This window comes from Salvia hispanica, chromosome 1, assembly GCF_029641045.1.
Source record: "Salvia hispanica isolate PSC_SH4W2 chromosome 1, Shi_PSC_v1, whole genome shotgun sequence".
In the NCBI taxonomy this organism is placed as follows: Eukaryota; Viridiplantae; Streptophyta; class Magnoliopsida; order Lamiales; family Lamiaceae; genus Salvia; species Salvia hispanica.
The window spans coordinates 4,454,988-4,471,036 of record NC_142692.1 but is presented as its reverse complement, the minus strand read 5'-3'; the positions used below and the strand labels follow the sequence as shown (position 1 = coordinate 4,471,036).

Sequence of the window (16,049 nt, the reverse complement as noted above, 5' to 3'; positions counted from 1 at the left end):
TCATGAGTATGATTAAAAGGTTTTAGTTTCGAATTCATTGAGATGGAATGAACTGTGCTTTTACACAAACCGCCGAGTTGGGGGAGAGAACTTCACCAGTGAATAGCGGCCAAAATTTGTGGATCACTTCTCTGACCTCGTCGTTGAAATTTGTCTCGGGTTTGTTGCCTCCTCTCCGCGCTAGGAGTAAAATTTACAGATCCCTATAGGTGGAAAGTAAAATGGCAAGTTTGGAATTCTAGCATCATTTCTTGTTTGAGTTTTCAATGAAGATATCCAGTGTTATGGCTTTTAAAGAAATAAAATCTCATCTAACTCGCATGAACAGTGCGGGCTTTGCATAAAATCTTGTGCTTACAAGAATTAATACAAAGACAACTAACAGTGAGAATTCATCATATTTAACCCGATTTCTTGCCATTTCTTCAAGGGTGAGCATGCCCACAGGACGTGTTCACTACTTTGCTCTATTTCGATTTGGTCCCGCCAGATATGGGGGAATTGTTACTCACACAAATGGATGCAGATAGCAAATCTTATCAATTTGAAAAGAAATGAATATGCTTTATTTCACATGAACAGTGCGGGCTGACCATTATTTCTTGAGCTCTCCAGAATATACCAAGAATTCTCAGAAATGGACCCAAATATGACCAATTCTTCAAGGGTGAACACGCTTGGGTTTGCTACGTGATGGATATCAATAAAAGAGTACTTAGATTTTGAACTGATTTAAAGAGTCAGTAATTAATTTTGGTTCGACTTTGGAAAAATTGAGAACCGGTCCGAAAATTGAATTTTCTAACAAAAGATGGAGTATTAAATTAAACCAAAATATATAATTTAAGAGTTGGGTTTGCATTACTAGATATATTTAGAACTATATTCAAGGCTACATAAATAGAAGAAATGATTAAATGGGAACATGAGATGGAAAATAAAAACCTAAAATCAAGGTTTACTTAAATAGAAGACAAATTGTTTTTTGTTCATGAAATAGATCACTCCATATGAATGTACAGTAGAATCTTATTTCCTAATTTCAATAATGTGACATAACAAATGGGATGGACCATGATGAATAGTAAAATAACATGCAAGGAATAGTACATATTCTATGCAAAATTAGGCATGTGAGACTGAAAAGATGTGCTTAATTAACTATGTGAGAGTGATTGAGGTGACATTTACTTTATCTACATTGATAAGCAATCTTTTGATTTGGCATCATTCAATTTTTAGTTGTTGTCATCATCCAATTATTACTCTGAATTTCACTCTATATGATTCTGGTGTCACAACGTGGCGGTTTCATACAAACACCAATTTCCCATCATGCATTCATTTACTCTTTATCTTTAATTTTTTTGAATAAATTCGGATGCACCGAGGATATAACTTAATTACTAATTTATTATTTTAATTAGTGTAGAAGTTAACAAGTTAAGATTATAATAAAAAATTCTTAATTAATTGGAATATGTGAGTTGATGAATGTGGCAGGTGAAGAAAAGATGGGATTAGTGATTAATCCATGTTATTTTGACCAGTTTGTCAAATCTCTAAACACCCAAATCATAAGTCGTTTTCCTATAGATTTGCTTCATAGGTTTTATTAGTGTCCTTAATTTTTTTCTACATTAATGACCAATTAGTATTGCAATACTATTATTGTATTAATATCCTCAAAATTCACGCTGAGGTTTGGTCGGTTTCAATTAAATGAATCGTCACTAGAACCGGCTCAACATTTATATAGTATTATTAAATGATATTTTAATTAGAAATCGCTCATATAATTAATTAAGTCTGTGGCCTTTAATTTATTGGACGATAGTATTAATATAAAATCTTAAATTATCGAAGATATCTACATTGTTAATGGCTGTTGCGACAAAGATATTCACATTAATTAGCAGGGAACAAATTAAATTACAATGTCTATGACTCAATGGTCCCAACAGGACAACACCTGTTTGTTCTTATAGAACTGTATATTAATCCATACATACTACATATAAATACGTACACCCTATAATTGATTTTTTAACATGAAATTAATCCCTCACCTATGAATGATTATCTTTGAAAAACTCTGCATTACTATAATTTAAAAGTCCTGCAGTTTGTCCTCATTATAAGTTATAACCTAGTTTTTCTCTAAATATTAAATTGAGCAGTTTCAATTTCATATTTTATACTACATGTCACGTCATTTAATTTATACACAATAATCATATAAAAATAATATCCATGTAAAACAACAAAAACCGAACCGTATTATAACTGTATATGGTCCCAGACATGATTAATTAAACTAGAGGCAACTAATCAAATTAAGTTCTCATGCTTTTTTTGTTAAACTAACTTATCCAGTTATTTTCAATATATTATCGAAAAAAATAAGCTAGACACAAAATAGTAGTCAAGTTTGTCGTACTTAAGCTCGCTCTCCCAAATTTAGGTTAAAGATTAAACAAATTTTTACTGTTTCCATTATAGCACACAAATCCTACTAAACAGTCCATACCTATAAAGGGCATGTCTTGGAATAAAATAATTCAATATTCATGCATGGGAATTAGGTAAATTATTATCTAAACCAACTAACTTAAGCATAATTGTTGGGCATAATTGTAGAGTTATTTAACTATTAATTTGTTTATTGCAGTGTGTATTGTAGTAGTTAGAAGGCTTTCTTTGGATTCTCTATTGTTTGTCTATATGCTTGAAATAAACATCTCAAGGAATCCTTACTTTATCTTAAATTAATTCATTAGTTTGTCTATACTTGGGTTGACAGAAAAGAATTATAAGAATCGAGCACGCCTTAAGAGAGAGAACGTGAGAGCAATATTATAGATTTTTTTAAGAGTGAAAGCAATTTTATTTTTTGTTAGTATGAATTTTGGGTATGGTGCATAGTTAACTACATGGCTATATTAGCAATTAATTATGTTTAGATATATGCCCCTCTTTTAAATTTGTACTACCATTCTATTTATAATTGAAGTCGAATATACTAATCTTAATTAGAATCGATTACCCCTTATTTTCATGTATGAAATGACCAATTATGTACACCATATGTTTACAGTGACATCTAATACATGATAAATTTTTTAAAAAAAAAGTAGCTCTAGCATTATTTATGAACCAATATATCATGTCAAAATTTATTTTCATGCGCATAAATGGCGCCAATGCCGTTTTCAAATCTTAGTACTAGTACTAGTTGGTCACGGCTGGTCGACTTCTCAACGTCCCCATTGATCTTGACTGATCCTTTATATACTACTACTACTATTACTATTTAATTTACGAACAACGTTCTAGCTTATTGGTCATGACTGATCCCATTATACACTAGACTTATCGTACTAGTTGTCTTAACCGTTGATACGAGGCATTAGAATCCATGACAATATTTCTCGAAATAGTAAAGTAACGACCAACCGGCAGGCATAAACCAATATTTGTGATCACCAAAACCTTTACCCTTATTTAACTACTTACACCATAAAAATATTTAATCCCCCAAGAAAAGAAGGTAAAAACCCCACAAATCTAAACAAAAAACACGATCGGAAAACGAGAATAAAAGACATTCTTCATTGGGACAGCATTATACACAACACAAAAACTTTCCCAAAAATTACTCCATTATTTTTAGAGATATCCACGTCACTTCTCTTCTAACCAATACCCCACACATTACATTAGTTTAACACATTTAATAAAGATGATTATTTCATCATTAAAAATAATTAACATTTCATAGATGAATTTGAAGTGACACCGTGTTTTCTCGGCAGTCCACGGGCGGCGGGGTGGCGGCGAGCGAGACGACGACGTCGGCGAAGGCGCCGACGATGAACTTGTGGGTGTGGCCGGGGTTCAACGATAGATAACACAAGAGCAGCTCATTCAAGTAGTCCCAATCAGCCGTGGCGTCGCGAGCTTCGATCATTTCAAACATGGATTGCCGGAAATCGGAGTAGGGATCCGGCGAGTACGTATGGACGGCGACGCCGCCGCCTACGATGGCGTCAGGGTGCGGCGGCGGCTGCGGTTGGAGCGGCTCGACGATGGAGTTTGAGGTGCCGGGGGAGGAGAAGAAGAAGCGGTGGGAGGCGAAGGCCGTGGAGAAATCCGGGACGTCGGAGTCTTCGGCGGAGGAGGAGGAATTGAAGTCTTCGGAGGGGGAGAAGGGGCCGGATTTGGAGGCTGAGAAATCGGAGTAGTTGGCGTCGTATAAGGAGTTGAAATTCTTGATTAGTGTGGGGTTGGTGGCGGTGGGGAGTTGGTGATCCTGGTCGGCGGCGGCGGCGGCGGAGGGAGGCGGGGGAGAGAGGGATATGGTTGGAAAGCACTTGGAGTTGGAGAAGAAAAAGTTGAAGCTCTTCCACATGAGACTCGACATTTTTATGTTTTCAATTTAAGAGTTGGCACATCATGACTATATATTTATAGTATGTGTATGGTTGACTCTTCATTTATACTTTCAATATTAGTACTCCTACTATAAAGTATACCTATTTCATCCACACATAAATACATACTTATTTTACTCTCTACCATTAGTAAAATGAATTAAATAGGTGGACCGGCTATGGGGCTAGAGGCATAAGGAGAAAAGAATATTCCCTCCGTAAAAAAAAACCAAAAAATTAGAATGATAGGAAAGTTAATGCATGATTAACAAAGTAAAAGCAATGAAACAAAGTAAAAGCAATGAAAAAAAATGATAGTTTAAAGAGTAAAGGTCAAAATTGGTTCTAAATATATAGTCATAATATCAATTTGGTCCAAAACATTCACTTTTTGAAAATCGGGTCCAAAACATTTGAAACCGTTAACGAAGTGATCCTAAACATTTGACATCATTGTCGAAGTGGTCATTTTCCGTAAAAAACTAACGGTCAACGCCTAATTAATGATTTTTTAACTTAATTCCCTCCGTCCCCCAAATTTTGTCACCATTTGACCCTACAAGGGTTTTAAGAAATGTAGTAGAAAGTGAGTTGAAAAAGTTAGTGGCATGTGGGTCCTACTTTTATATATTAGTTTTAAAATAAGATGCGAGTGAGAATGAGTTAGTGGAATGTAAGGTCCACTACCAAAAATGGTAAAAGTGAAAGGTGACAAATTTTTTGGAATGAACGAAAAAGGAAATATGTGACAAATTTTCAGGGACAGATGGAGTAATATACTAATGCATAATTAATTACACAAAATTAAACATAAAATTAATAAAATGCTAAAAAATTCCAAAATCGACTATTTCTCCCTCTTTTTCCTTCTCTTCCAGCAATGGACGGCGACAACAATTGTGGACTACGACGATTTTGATCTTGGACAACAGCAATGCGGAGAAACACACGATGACGACGATTTGTGGAAGAGCGAGCAGAGAGAGAAAGACGCGACGGCGTTGAGCGCCGGAGAGAAGAAGAGAGAGATTCCGATTTAGGAAGAACGAAGGCGAGATGGAAGAGAAGGAAAAAGAGGGATAAATAGTCGATTTTGGAATTTCTTAGCATTTTATTAATTTTATATTTAATTTTGTTTAATTAATTATGCATTAGTATATTAATTAAGTTTAAAAAATCATTAATTAGGCGTTGACCGTTAGTTTTTGACGGAAAAAGACCACTTTGACAATGATGTCAAATGTTTAGAACCATTTCGATAACGATTACAAATGTTTTGGACTCGATTTTCAAAAAGTGAGTGTTTTGGACCAAATTGGTATTTTGGCTATATGTTTAGCACCAATTTTGACATTTACCCTAGTTTAAATACTACTAGTAAATAGTAGTATTAGAGGATAATGAGATTTAAGTTATTAATGTTTAATAGTGGACTCTAGTAATATAGTACTCCCCCCGTCCCACAAAGATTGTCTCATTTTTCTATTTCGGTCCGTCCCACAAAGTTTGTCTCATTTCACTTTTTACCATTTTTGGTAGTGGACCTCATATTCCACTAACTCATTCCTACTCACATTTTATTATAAAACTAATATATAAAAGTAGGACCCACATTCCACTAACTTTTTCAACTCACTTTCCATTACATTTCTTAAAATCCATGCCCGGTCAAAGTGAGACAATCTTTGTGGGACAGAGGGAGTAAGTTGTAAATAAATTGATTTATATGAGTGATAAGTTTGGGAGAACTTTTAATAACAAAATGAAATGTTTTTATTGGACAGACGAAAAAGAAAATATCTTTATTTTTATGGGCCGAAGACGATATTTATAGTACTTCTCTGTCTCGTACGAAGTCCATTTTTTTAGTTTGTGCCACTCAAGATGTCCACCTTCTATATTCAGAAATAAATTTCTATCTCCTTTTTTTTTATTAAAATATTCAATTACTTTTTTACTCTATTATTCCACCTAACAATCCCTCTTAAAATCTCATATCACTCATAAATGTATAAAATCTCATGTCACTCGTAAATGTGTTCATTTGAAATGGCATAAATGTATAAAATCTCAATCACTCGTAAATGCGTTCATTTGAAATGGCATAAATGGGAGTACTATGATTGAATGAATATACCACAAAATATATTAATATATGATATGTCTGCATTAGTGAATTTTTAGTCTTGGACTGAACTTTCATCCATTAATAATCGTCCTATTTGGCTCTTTTCGTTTAGTAAATAATTTTATTTTCACTTTTTTACTATATTTAAAAATAAACCTTACGTTATTTCAATCATATTTCACTATAAAATTGATATAGTATGAAAAGGATAAAACTTAGAAATAAGTACCCAATCCTCGTAATTATGAAGTTTCTATTATAATTCTTAAATAAGTACCCAATCCTTGTAATTATGAAGGGAGGGAGTACTTTCATTTACAACTAAATTCCCTAATATAGAGATTTTTAGAAATTGAGTTGATATATAAGTACTACTATAGAATAAGTAAAAAATATTGAAGGAAGTTTTCATTTATAAATACAAGCAGTACTACATGTTTAAGCATACAACACTTATATTTGCACTACATTCATACTCTACAGATACAAAAGGCTTAGACGGTGGTATCACCAATAACACCGCCCTCTTCATTGACACTCGCAGCCGCCCCCACCGCCTCCGCCACTCCGCCGGAATGCGTCTTCCGATGCGGATCATTGCGCAGCTCCGCACTCATAATCCCCTCCGCATCCTCCCGCGTCGCCACCTTGTCCGCCGGCAGTTTCTCCGCTGCCCCCTAAATACATTAAAAAAAAGATTAAAAAAAAGGAAAAAAAATACTTAAGCTTCATGAAGAGCAATAAACCGATACCGATAGTACGTCAGCGAGCTTCACTCTCCCCTCGTTCCCGGCGAAGCCATCGTTGTACGCCGCAGCAGACTGGGCCTCGGCGGCGAGGCCACCGGGAGTGATGAGATTGGAGCCGGTGGCTCTGCACTCTGCAGCCTGAATGGCGGCGGCGTCGCTGTGGTCCACAGGTTTGTTCCCAGCTGCCCGGCCGGCAGCTTCCAGTGCTTCTCCTATCGTCACCATGGCCTGCCGCGCTGCTCCGGTCGCCGCCAACACCGGCGTCGCCTCATAAAACTTCCCAACTACCTGTTTTCAATCAGAATAATACTCTCTGTCCACAAAATATTATTCAAATTCCTATTTTGAATAGTCAACGAACTGTTGTCCACGTTTACCTTTTCCATTTTCGATAAGTGGATCAGACGCTCTACTGTCATTATTCATTATTCGATTTTTAAAATAAAATAATACCAAGATATAATTTAGTATTAAGCCGTGAGATTATTTTAGTAATAGAAGATAGCTATGACTAATTATCCTATCCTTTTCCATTTTCGATATGTGGATCGAACACTCAATTGTCATTATTCATTATTCGATTTTTAAAATAAAATAATACCAAGATGCAATTTAGTATTAAGGCGTGAGATTATTTTAGTCATAGAAGATAACTATGACTAATTATCCTATGATTATTCATTGAGTTGTAGAGTTGAATTTCATGAATCAAACACACTACAAATTTAATTCCGGATACAGTTTTACAAACCGAACACCTTCTTATGTTATTATCTTAAAACTCAAAGTCAAAGTCAAACTGAGTCAATTAGTAGGGAACTGATGGAGTATTATTTTCATTACTAAAAAAAGTTGGCAAAAAGAATAGATCAAACCTGTCCTGCAACAGATTCCGTAATCACGCGAGTCCCTTGAGATTCAGTTTCCGTGACCGTGATGCCTCTCTGGCGGGCGGCTTCGGTGGCGTCATCGTGGGCCAGGAGGCCGGCCCTCTCGTTGATGGTGGCGGCGGCCTGCATGGCGGCGGCTGGGCCAGCTTTCTGCGTCTGCCCAAACACGGTGGCCTCGGCGGCCTGCATCATGGCGGCATCCTGCGGCGCGATGGGCTGGTCGGCGAGGTCGCCGGAAACATTAAAGACATCGCCGTATTTGATGGGCTGTTGCGGCGGCGGCCTCTGCGGTTGTTCTTGATCCATTCTTATCAATAAATTCCCAATTCAGCAACTGATTAAGATGAAACATTTAAATAATGAAAGGGATAGTGGTGTTGGCAGAGGATGATGATAGGTGGCGGGTGTCTTGTAAGGACAGCGTGGCTTCGATTATACACATGGCAGCCGCCGCCGCCGCGGCTTGAGGGGAAGCTCTATCTTCTCTTTTTCTGTCTCTTGTCAAGAGTTTGATAACCAATGTCTTTAAACTAATTATATACTCCCTCCGTCCTAATAATTCGTCCCAATTTTCTATTTCTGTCCGTCCTATATAATTTATCACATTTTACTTTTACCATTTTTAGTAGTGGACCCCATATTCCACTAATTCATTCTTACTCACATTTTATTATAAAACTAATATATAAAGGTAGGAGCCACATTCTATTTAATTTTTTCAACCCACTTTTTATTACAATTCTTAAAACCCGTGCCCGATCAAAGTAACCCGAATTATTCGGAACGGAAAGAGCATTTTTTTATTATAAATAATAAAGAGGTCTTATATTCCAGTAATTTACTTTATTTGTATTTTATTATAAAATTATTAAAAAATACAAATCTCATATTCCATTAATTTTTCTAATTAATTATTTTTTATATTTCTTAAAATTCATACCGATATCAAATATGACTTTTACTGTGAAATGGAGGGATTAAAAAAAAATTGTTACTTAGTACTATCGCCGTTCTTCAAAATTTATCCCACTTTGACACGGCACGGGTTTTACAAAAATGTAATGGATAAAAAAATTAGTGGATTGTGGATCCTACTTTTATATATTAGTTTTATAATAAAATGTGAGCAAGAATGAGTTAGTGGAATATAGGGTCCACTAACAAACATGAAAAAAAGTGAAATGAGACAAATTTTGGGGGACAGACGAAAATGAAAAAATGGGACAAATTTTCAGGGACGGAGGTAGTATTTTAATTTCTCAATTTATAGTCTATAAATATATTTTTCATAATGTTTTGTATAAAATAAAAAAAAATTATTTATTACTAATATTTTTTTCAAAAGCAAGATTTTTTATTAGAATTAAATAAATAACCTTATTATCGCACTTTATAAATGCATTTCGTAATACTTAGATATTATTGTGTGTACTTTCTTTACGGAAAATAGGAATTTTCTTAAAAATAATTTAGATTTTTTTTAATTATGAATATATTTTCAAGTTTGTGTTAAAATGACAACACCTCTTAAAGTGACACTATGACACCACGTATCTAGCAATAGTATAAACGCTAGAAAACATTCTATAGATTGCTGTCTAGCGTATTGGATATTGCTGGACGAGAAAAATTATTGTAAATTGATGTCTAGTGTATTAGATATTGCTGCCGAAAAAATTTACGCTTGAGTATTTTTTATGATTGTCACATGGCAGCTGATTATTCGTCCACGTGTACAAATGATTGCTAGAAATGATGACATGGTGTTATTTTAAGAGGTGTTGCCATGTACCCTTATATTTTTATACATTACTTGAAATAAATGAAACTTTAATTAGAATATATAATAATTTTCAGAAAAGGCAAATAAGACTTTAAGAGTAAATATGACAATTCTTAATATGGAGTAATACTCTCTCCTTTCCACATTAGGAATCACACTTACGTTTCTGCATTCGTTTTATAAGACTATTATAAATAGTTAAAATGAAGAAATGATAAAATAAGAGAGAGAATAATGAAGAGAAGACTCCCTTACTTTACAATTTAGTTTAAAGTTGTCATATAGTTTTAACACATAGAATAATTTAGTTTTATGGTTTAAATTTCAAAATATAAAATGAAAATAACCCATTTGGATTGCCAACAGGACTTTGACTTACTCTGGAAATGTTAGGGTCATGGTTGAATTAATCAAGGCCCATCCTTGAGGGCCCAAGTTAGAGGCCCAAGATCAGTAAATCAAGTTTGCAGCTCACACGTTCTTTGTTCAGCTCAAGGAGAAGCTGAAATTGGGGGAAGTTATAACAGCCTCGATTCTTCTGTGTATCTGGTGTATATACGTGTAGAAGAGGAAGAAAAGTGTACACACAAAGAGAGAGACACACATTGTTCATTCCAGGAGAGCTATTCTGTAATTCAATCGAGCGAGGTAGTCTTTGATTCGAAGTAGATTAGCGAGAGAGTTTGAGGTGTGTGTTGTATTTTGTTCTTGGTTGCATTGTGAATAAAATCATACCATTCTCCGTCCGTGGACGTAGGTTCCTCAGAACCAAACCACGTAAATTGTGCATCGTTGTCTCTTTATCAATTTTTATTTGAGTTCTTCAAATTGGCGCCGTCTGTGGGAAGCGGAGATGGCGATGCCAAGAGTAGAAGCTGAGAAATTCACCGGCCGGAACGATTTTGGCCTTTGGCGAATCAAGATGAAGGCCTTGCTTGTGCAACAGGGATTGGCCAAGGCTATTAAATCAGAGAAGCCGGCGATCGATGAAAAGACGGACGAGAAGGTTTTGCTCAAGAAAACTGAGCTGTTTGAGAAGGCTCACAGTGCAATTGTCTTATGCCTTAGCGATAAAGTTTTGCGGGAATTGTCGAAGGAAGAATCGGCATATGGAGTATGGAAGAAGCTGGAAAATCTCTACATGACCAAGTCATTGGCCAATCGGTTGTACATCAAACAGAAGCTCTATTCATATAAGTTTCAGGAAGGGAAACCCATTGAGGAGCAGCTCGATGATTTTAACAAAGCGATTGATGGCTTGGAGAACGTGGAGGTAAAGTTAGATGATGAAGATAAGGCAATCCTACTTCTTAATGCCCTCCCCAGGTCCTATGAACATTTCAAGGACGCTATGTTGTATGGGAGGGAAAAGGGCATCACACTAGAGGAAGTTCAGTGCACTTTGAAAACAAAGGAACTTGACAAGACCTCGGGTGTGGCTCGTGAGGTTTCGGCAGAGGCATTAACGGTCAAGAAGTTCAAGAACAAGAAGCAGTATAAGGAGAAAGATGTAGCTGGAAAGCCTCACTTCCAAGGGCAGAAACCAAGTGACAAAGAGAAGGAAACAAGGAGTTGTCACTGGTGTAAAAAACCCGGCCATCTTAAGAAGAATTGCTACGCTTGGAAGAGAAAGCAAGCGGAGGAAGGTAGAAACAATACTGCTGACTGTGCTGAGGAATTAGAGCCTGCACAAATTTTGAATGTCACGGAGAAGGGAATTGCAGACTCGTGGATCATGGATTCAGGGTGCTCTCTCCATATATGCTCTCACAGGACTTGGTTTGAAAATCTCGCAGAGGCGAGTGGATCAGTTGTTCTTGGCAACGGGCAGGTATGTTCTATTAAAGGCGTTGGTGATATACGTCTTAAAATGCATTAAAATTACTCACTGGAGTAAGATATATCCCCACCATAAAAAGAAATTTAGTCTCTTTGGGAATGCTAGAGAATAAGGGATATTCTTTTCTATCCTCGCAAGGGGAGATGAAAGTGTTAGATGGTAAAATTGTCATCGTGACTGCTATCAGAAGAAACAACTTATATTATCTCAAGGCTGAGACTATTATTGGTAATATACATGTCACTGAATCTGGTGATTTGAGTATATGACATAAGAGGTTGGGGCATGTGGGTGAAAAAGGAATGAAGGAGCTGGTGAGAAGACAGATCATTCGTGGTAATGGCACTGATTTTCTGAAAACTTGCGAACCATGCTTTCTAGGAAAAGGCAAGAAGCTTCCCTTCAATACAGGAAAGCATATTTCTACAAAGGCTCTTGATTATTGTCATAGTGACTTATGGGGGCTTGCACAATCTTCTTCTATAGGTGGTGGGAGGTATTTTCTGAGCATCAAAGATGACTATAGCAGAAAAGTTTGGGTGTTCATCTTGAAGGAGAAATCTGAAGCCTTTCAAAAATTCAAAGGATGGTATAAGGCCGTTGAAGTTGAAAAGGGACATGATCTCAAATGTTTGCGCACTGATAACGGTTTGGAGTTTTTATCAAAGGAGTTTGAGGATTTCTGTCGGGCTAAGGGAATAAGAAGGCATAGGACTGCTCCTGCTAACCCTCAACAAAATGGAACGGCTGAAAAGATGAACAGGACTCTCCTAGAGAGGGTCAGATGCATGATGATTACTTCTGGAACCCCTAAGAAATTCTGAGCGGAGGCAGTTTCCACAGCTGCCAAACTGATCAATAAATGTCCTTCTTCGGTGATTCAGTTTGACACTCCAGATAACAGATGGTATGGAAGTCCCGGAAACTACTCAAATTTGAAAGTATTTGGCTGTAGAGCATATGTGCATGCTAGGCAAGGGAAGCTGGATGCAAGGGCCTTGAAGTGCATTTTTTTGGGATATCAAACCGGAGTAAAAGGTTATAGACTATGGTGCATTGAGGCTGGGAAACAAAAAATTATGATCAACAGGGATGTTGTTTTTGTAGAGTCAGAAATGCCTTACTTACAAGCTGCTAATTCTAACCCTCCAAAAGGTGAGAGATCAGAAAATATAAGTATGAATCCAGGAGGATCAGCTTCAAACATTGATGAAAGTGTTGAGCCAGAGGAGTCTGTTCAGCAAGAAAATGAGGCATCCAAAGAATTACATGAACCAGTTGATACCTATTTGCTAGCAAAGGACAGAACAAGAAGGAATATAAGACCTCCAGCAAGGTTTTTTCAGATTCAGATTTTGTGTATTATGCTCTGTGTGTGGCAGAGGAATTGGAGCTTGATGAGCCTGTAAATTATAAGGAGGCTATTGGCAGCAAGGACAAAGAGAGATGGATAAAAGCTATGAATGAGGAAATTGAATCTTTGCTAAAAAATAAGACGTGGATTCTGGTTTTGAGGTCACAAATTGAGCAGAGACCTATCAGTTGTAAATGGATCTACAAAAGGAAGGTGGAGGCTTCGCAAGGTGATAGTGTCAGGTTTAAAGTGAGGCTAGTGGCCAGAGGGTTTACACAAGAGGAAGGAATAGACTTTAATGAGTTTTTTTCCCCGGTTGTAAAGCACTCATCCATCAGAATACCGTTGGCAATAGTGGCTCATAGAGATTGGGAGTTACACCAACTCGATGTCAAGACGGCTTTTCTACATGGGGAGTTAAAGGAGGTGATATACATGGATCAGCCCCAAGGCTATGTTAAGCCAGGAGATGAAGACAAAGTGTGCCTCCTTAAGAGAAGTCTGTACGGCCTAAAACAGAGCAGTAGGCAATGGTATCTCAAGTTCAATGAACAGATGCATAAGATGGGTTTCAAAAGCTCAAGCTATGACAATTGTGTCTACATAAGGTACAAGAATGGTTCTCCTGTGGCCTACTTATTGTTGTATGTGGACGATATGCTAGTTGCTGGTCCTAGTAAAACGGAGGTTAATCGAGTCAAGGTGGAGCTCGAGCAGGCTTTTGAGATGAAAGATTTAGGGAATGCGAAGAGGATACTTGGAATGGATATAATTAGAGACAGAGGCAGAAAAAGCTTGTGGCTTGTACAACAAGGTTACATCAAGAAGTTGCTGCATAAATTCCAAATGACAAACTCAAAACAGGTATCTACCCCCCTAAGTCAGCATTTCAAATTATCAAATGAGCAAAGACCGAAGAATGATCAGGAAAGGATGAAGGTATCAAAGATTCCATATGCTAGCATTATTGGCAGTGTCATGTACACTATGGTATGCACGAGACCGGATTTGGCTCATGCGATTAGCCTAACCAGCAGATATATGCTTGAACATGGAGAAGAGCATTGGTAGGCATTAAAATGGATATTGAGGTATTTGGTGAAGACACAAAGCTATGGTCTGTTATTTGCAAATCATGAAGTTGAAGAAGAATATGTCCTTGTTGGTTACAGTGATTCGGACTACGCTGCAAATTTGGCTACTCAGAAGTCTCAGTCACCATATATCTTCAAGTTATATGGGACAGCGGTGAGTTGGAAATCCAACTTGCAATCGGTGGTTGCTCTTTCTACCACGGAGGCCGAGTACATATCGTTGGCTGAAGCTGTCAAGGAAGAAATATGGCTAAAAGGCATCATGAAAGACTTCAGATTGAATCAGAGTACAAAGTACAGTGACTATCTTTTGTGATAGCAATAGTGCTATCAGTTTGGCTAAGCACCAGGTGTTTCACGAAAGAAGTAAGCATATCGACGTCAAACTGTATTTTGTAAGGGATGAGATTGGTAATGGAAGAGTTAAGGTGGAGAAGGTTCACACTTCAGAGAATGCAACTGACATGCTTACAAAGATTTTACCAAGTTCCAGGTTCGAGCATTGCCTGGGATTGGTGAGGTTGATTGCTCGGTAAGAAGAGTTGTGGAGATGGAGATGGGATGTTGATCAATGCGGCCAAGGTGGAGATTTGTTGGGTCGTGGCTGAATTAATCAAGGCCCATCCTTGAGGGCCCAAGTTAGAGGCCCAAGATCAGCAAATCAAGTTTGCAGCTCACACGTTCTCTGTTCAGCTCAAGGAGAAGCTGAAATTGGGGGAAGTTATAACAGCCCCGATTCTTCTGTGTATATACGTGTATATACGTGTAGAAGAGGAAGAGAAGTGTACACACAAAGAGAGAGACACACATTGTTCATTCCAGGAGAGCTATTCTGTAATTCAATCGAGCGAGGTAGTCTTTGATTCGAAGTAGATTAGCGAGAGAGTTTGAGGTGTGTGTTGTATTTTGTTCTTGGTTGCATTGTGAATAAAATCATACCATTCTCCGTCCGTGGACGTAGGTTCCTCAGAACCGAACCACGTAAATTGTGCGTCGTAGTCTCTTTATCAATTTTTATTTGAGTTCTTAAGGAAAGAATACATAACACCTGCTGATTAGTTTTTTTGTACTCACTCAACAAAGTTTGTTGGTCCATAATTAAAAACCATTCAGTTCATGTTAAAACAAAATTAATTAAATTTGACCTCATAAGTTTTATTTCATGGACGCGCCATAGCGCTGTTCAAATACGATCCTTCTATTTATCGAAGCAACGGTTCTCTCTTTGCATAGTTGCATTGTTTCAATTTATCTCTCGATAGTATGTTTATGCTCTATCAATGTTTTGTTTAGTAAGCGAAAGTTGGAATATGTGTAATTAATCGATGAAGTGGTTTACACTTGTTATTTTTAGTCAATTTAGAACGTACAATGTTACATTTAAAATGTAGTTGCACAACATTTTTTCGATGTGTCGGACTATGTCAGACTACATTATTTTCTAAATCTGCCTCCGATTGATTATCAATGATGTAGTAGAATCAAATATAAAATGAAAGATGCATGCTGGAAAACCGATCATTAATATAAATAATCAAAGATGATTTAGAAACTCATAAGGTAATAGTACTGTATTACATAGTATAATAGAAATTTATCAGGATTTGAAATTAAAACTAGTAGTTATATAATTATCCTCAGACTTTCAAATGTTTCTAATGGAGGAGCGTGGTGGTGCCTTGAGGAGAGGGAGTGGGGGCGTTGTGGTTAGGAGAGGGAGATGGAGCTTGGTTGCTGCTACCCTGAGGGGTGGGAGCCGGAGCGCGAGGAGAGGGAGA

General features: G+C 37.0%; 2 protein-coding genes across 2 annotated transcripts; both read right to left on the bottom strand.

The window, feature by feature from the left end:
- Positions 1 to 3,498: 3,498 nt before the first annotated feature.
- On the bottom strand, positions 3,499 to 4,423 carry OFP12 (ovate family protein 12). The gene has a single exon (XM_048081988.2). It carries the CDS (start codon positions 4,421 to 4,423, stop codon positions 3,776 to 3,778), a length of 648 nt encoding a protein of 215 aa, XP_047937945.2. The 3' UTR covers positions 3,499 to 3,775.
- A 2,531-nt stretch (positions 4,424 to 6,954) lies between these two features.
- On the bottom strand, positions 6,955 to 8,532 carry LOC125218298 (late embryogenesis abundant protein D-34-like). The gene is made up of 3 exons (XM_048119931.2): positions 8,186 to 8,532; positions 7,314 to 7,598; positions 6,955 to 7,238 (listed from the first exon to the last, which is right to left on the bottom strand). Exons 1-3 carry the CDS (start codon positions 8,504 to 8,506, stop codon positions 7,056 to 7,058), a joined length of 789 nt encoding a protein of 262 aa, XP_047975888.1. The 5' UTR covers positions 8,507 to 8,532; the 3' UTR covers positions 6,955 to 7,055.
- Between the last annotated feature and the right edge of the window lie 7,517 nt (positions 8,533 to 16,049).